The sequence below is a fragment of the Aphanomyces astaci genome (genome assembly GCF_000520075.1).
Source record: "Aphanomyces astaci strain APO3 unplaced genomic scaffold supercont1.230, whole genome shotgun sequence".
NCBI lineage: Eukaryota > Oomycota > Saprolegniomycetes > Saprolegniales > Verrucalvaceae > Aphanomyces > Aphanomyces astaci.
The window spans coordinates 13,601-18,617 of NW_009798493.1; the positions used below are offsets into that span (position 1 = coordinate 13,601).

Consider the following 5,017-nt stretch of genomic DNA (forward strand, 5'->3'; position numbering starts at 1 on the left):
TATCATATGTTAGTATACCGGTTTGCAGCTACGCATTACTCGTAGACGCATGCACTAGCTGTGATTGGCCTTCGTCAGGAATTTGTTCCAGTCGCATGGTGCCTTCATCTATAAACGACTAATCCCCCGAGTTTCATGACTGGTCAGGCATCCGGATACTAATGTATGACCGAGTCATTTTGCTGCGATCGATTTTGGGATTGGTCCCTCGACAACAACCACATCGTTAATCTATTTTGCGAGTGGCACGCATTAATAGATCTCTTGATCATAGACTTCATTGTTGTTGCTGATCTCAAGAACATCACCAAAAACGAAATGGCACTTGGTTACATCTTACAGCATTATGCAAGGCGTGCTTACAGTCGTGCACTGACGTCTTGCAAGGTGGTAACGTGGTGGAATCAAAAATGGGTCCATTTTAGGATTTTGTTCAACCTAGGCGTGTGCACTGGATTTGTGCAATTCTGTCTAAGTTTTGTCAAATGTAATGACTTGTTAATGGAATTCGCAAGGTGAGCCAGTAACTCGCGTATCCGAACAAGTTATCCGGATAATGGGGGTGAAATTTACTGGTGCCGGTGCAGATGCTCTTAGTTAGAGCTCGCCACACATGATACAATTACCTTACAAAGTAATACAATTAGGAAAGAAATCGGATTTCTTCAATATTGACCATAAGATGAATAACATAGGCCCTGTATGGAAAATTCACTGTGGCAGTAGGCCGCGTGGCCTACTTTTTTCATTTCCTCCCAAGATTAATTGGACTTCTAATACGTAGGTTAAATCAAACAACCGTAATCGATGTTACTTTGTAGGCCACGTGACCTATCTTCAATACTCGCACTTCCATTGGGTCATATTTGATGTTCATACAGCTGGTGCAATGGCCTCGTTCCCGCAACGCGAAACCTCAACGCTAGAAGATATTCACGGTGCACTCGTGGCCGAGAGGTCCAAGAAGGCCTACGCGTCTGGCATTCGCCAAGTTGTGAAATGGATCGAACTGACAGATCAAGGCGGTCAGCTTCTGCATGGCGACGGTAGCATCAACTTGGTCGAGTTTACATACGACCACTTCGCTTTCATTGTTTGGATCATGCAAAACACTTCAGTAAATGCCAACACAATGTCTGGTTACAGATCGGCTATGAGGTACTACTACAAGATGGCCAGGGTTCCTATGCCGCCTGAGTTCGATGGTGACCTCAAGGACATATTTCAAGGTTGGTCACCAACAAACAGCACCTAGGAACTATACTAGTGACGTAGGTATTCGCATAATCACTGCGACTGGTGAACAGAGTGCCTCTGTCCAAGATAGCGGGAAGAAGCCACTAGGTTATGCTGCCTTCGATTCTTTGTGCCATGAAACAATCAAGGCGATGGATTCAGGATTCCAACACCTCTTCGTCATTCTGTCGTGGAACTTGATGGCACGCTCAAAGTCGACTGAAACCATTCAGTTGTCGCATTTCTCCTACGAAGAAGACGCGGTTGGCATCACGTTCATGAAGTCAAAGACTGCCAAGAGGAAGAAGCGCCGTGACCCTCGTCATGTCTACGCAAACCCTCTGCGACCTCACACCTGTGCCTTTCTGGCGCTTGGGTTGTACTTGGCTTGCAACCAAACGCTTGCACCTGGCGCGTTGTTGTTTGAGTCAAATGTTCGTGCACACAAGAATTAGGGAATCACAGGTAGAAATCTGGGGGACACACACGTGTATCAAAACACAAGGGAATCGACCTAGCGTTACAGCAGCGAGCGACGACAGAGCATCCGCCTACAAAATTGCGCGCACAGCAGCGGAGGTCGTGTGTATAATTTTGTGCAGGCGGTGCCTTGGCGAGGAGTGAGCCCCAATCGTGCACTTCACCGAATGTCCAATCGATTCCTCTCGTCGGGAAAGCTGCAGGTAGGCCGCAGGCCGTGCCGCTCCCAGACGAGGCCTGTGGAGGACCAAATTACCTTATATAGTATTTGTAACGTTACAGTTTCATATGATTCCTCATTTTCTACTTGTGATTCACTAATTCTTGTGTGCAGAGTTTCTGTACTCGCGTTGTTTCCTGGGTCTTCGCAGCGGTCACGATTCGGTAAAAGCTTGAAGACCGCGTTGGCCAAGATCAATCCCATTGGAAGTGGTGAAATCGGTACCCACTCGATCCGCAAAGGGGCAGCAATGTATGTATAGGCCGGCAGCACCGGTGGTCCATCGCTTGTCAGCATCTGCCTTCGCTGTGGTTGGTCGTTGGTGAGCGTCTTCGAACACTACATGCACTATGAGCGTGCAGGGGACCCAATTTGTTGGCCGTGTGGTCGCGGGACTGCCGTTGAACAATGCCAAATTCGCTTTCTGCCTCCCCATTTCAAGGACACCAACTCTGCTGCTGTCCTCGGCGCCATCAGCGCTACATTCCTTGCACTTGCTGATGTTGCCCACCTTCGTGGCATTCTGGCCCACGGTCTCACCACTCCAACTACATCCTCGACATTATTAGGAGCCGTGTGGAAAATCGACAACTCACGATTTTCCACACGGCTCCTTTCAGACAACCGTTGATTATGGTAGCACTCAAGGCCGAGCTCGTCTCCACGACGCCACGACTTCAACCGTCGAGCATTCCACCGTACATTGAGGTAGGTGTACAGGCTTCTTGAGGTGCAAGGTACCTCGATCGATATTATCCCGACCAGCATTGTTAGTCAAGTCCGCAACATACTTGATGAGCGCGACATCAACAACAACGCCATCACCCCCTCTCTGCTCAGACAGACCATTCATGACGCGCTACAAGAACTCCATGCTCCCAGTATTCCAACAACTGCAACTTCGGATCGTAGCCATTTGACGATGTTGTACACTTGGGGTGGTCGAATGCACAAGCTACCTGAAGTCTTTGAGTTCCCATTGGTTGACACATCGACGGCGTGGTCATTGTGGTGGCTCGGTAACGAGCGACTGGGCCACATTCAGTACAACGCAATTGACCCTCGTGATCTGGCGACAAAACTGCAGCGAAGAATCCTCTCTGAGCGGGGGACTACTGTACCTGCAACGGAATAATTCCGTCATTAAAACAGTTCACAGTTGTTTTGACCCGAAATACTGTTTCGATGAGGGTGTTATCACTGTAACCTGGGACGCCGTCCTACCCCCGGTGAGTACATACGAAGCTAAATCTACGATGCTAAATCTACGATGCTAAATCTACGATGCTAAATCTCCGGGGGTTAAGTGCTTGTCACTGGTTAGCGATAGCTAACCACTAGCGATGCCTTAGTATGAGGTGATGTTGTCCGAGCATACAAAGTTCTATATAAACAAACACTCATACTGCAGTGTTTTCTGAGAAAAAAAGCTGTGGAACCATATTAATAAGAAGACGAGGACCGCTTACATATACCAAATCATCAGCAATATTATTAAAATTAACATATGCATTCCGAGTAATTCCAATCTCTGGTTGGTCAATCGCATTGTGCTTAGAATTAGTGGTTCACGTCACACAACAACTAGCCAATAGGCGAGTGAATCAATTCGTTTGATGGAGATCTCTCGTGACCTTATGGTAGTTCCCACGAAACACTAACTCATTACCAAAAACACTGGTTACACATCGAAAACACACACATTTTGCCCCTCATGTCCCTTCGCTCCAGCTTGCAAGCATCCCAGCCGACTCTGGCGTCGACCCCACTTACAACGAGGGTCATTAGTCAAGGTGTAGTCTTGTTGGAAAGAATTTTCCGACTATGATCGGTACAAAACGGACGTCACGTTCCAGCAAATGAATGTACCGGCCGGTGCGTATGCAGAGAAAAAGATATACTACGCGGCAAACACTCCCTGAATAGACACAAGGTCGAAGTATCCGTGGTACGGAATGGCTTTGCGATTGACTGCACCAAGTCCTACAAGGGCAGCGTGTCGGACAAGACAATCTTCGACGAGAACATTGACTCTCACCTGGCCAACCGGGCAACGCGCACCGGAGAGACGACGCCCGATGACTTTGAGCCTGGCATGTAGCAATTGGCCGTTCTAGCTGACAAAATGTATTAAGCACAATAACCAGGCGGTGCTGCCATTGAAGAAGCCGATAGGTGGTATACTCACATTTGCCGAGCAAGCGAAGGATGACCGTATTGCCAGCGATCACGTCGTCGTTGAGAACTACTTGGTCGGTTGAAGACACTCTGGGCCACATGTAGCGCGATACGTACCGTTGGAGCCGCAAGAGCTACGACATCGTGTTCCAAGCGTGTTTGGCCATGACCAACGTCGATGTCCGTCTCCATCCCCTGCGTGTAGAAGATGGTGATGCCAATGCCCAGTACATAAATCGACTCAACGAAATCGGCGCAAAGATCATCAAGACGAAGAGAGCTGCTGGGAAGGCGTACAGGTCAAAGAGAAAGGTGAGGTTGAGTATGGTTTTAGCTTCGGAGAATACTTTTCCTCGTGATTTGCCTGGAAGCGACACCGAACTTGGCTCTGACAATGAAGATGGAAACAGTAGTTTTATCATATAATTCGGAATTTAGACCATTTAGGACAATGTGCTTGGTTTAGGAATTTTATAACAAATAGTGCTGGATAAATAACAGAAGATGGCAGGTATATATGCTATAAAAAGAACACAATTGCCTTAAAAAGCACATGAATTAGGTGTATTCAGGCTTATTTAAGGTCAAATACCCTTCAACAACATCAATTGTCTTTCGGAAAAAGGTTGATGTCCACGTAAAAGTCCCATGCTTCTCGTCGAAGACTACGTTTTCGGGCAAAGTAGAACTGCTTTACCAGTATGTGGAGAAGCTTATCAGCTCATTTGTAGACTGCCATACATCTCATCTATGAGTAAGAGGTCTACTGTAATGTGGATTAAAAGCTAAAAATCGGACGTCTCGTTCAGATTGTATAGCTTCTGCGCCAATCAAATCGAATGAATACTTAACACCTTCATCCGATTGGTCCACCGCAATCTGGATTCCATTTTCTCCTTCCGA

The 5,017-nt window shown here is 47.2% G+C and overlaps 1 protein-coding gene across 1 annotated transcript in view; it reads left to right on the forward strand.

Annotated features, from left to right (window-relative positions):
• The window catches only part of H257_18824 (hypothetical protein), a gene marked incomplete at both ends in the record, with an annotated part of 8,279 nt that extends 4,242 nt beyond the window's left edge, over positions 1-4,037 (forward strand). The window contains 6 exons of the mRNA XM_009847950.1: positions 785-1,046; positions 1,276-1,670; positions 2,199-2,469; positions 2,577-2,644; positions 3,736-3,815; positions 3,863-4,037. Coding sequence (XP_009846252.1) covers positions 785-1,046; positions 1,276-1,670; positions 2,199-2,469; positions 2,577-2,644; positions 3,736-3,815; positions 3,863-4,037 — 1,251 coding nt within the window. The remainder of the gene's footprint in view (positions 1-784; positions 1,047-1,275; positions 1,671-2,198; positions 2,470-2,576; positions 2,645-3,735; positions 3,816-3,862) is intronic.
• Positions 4,038-5,017: the final 980 nt, after the last annotated feature.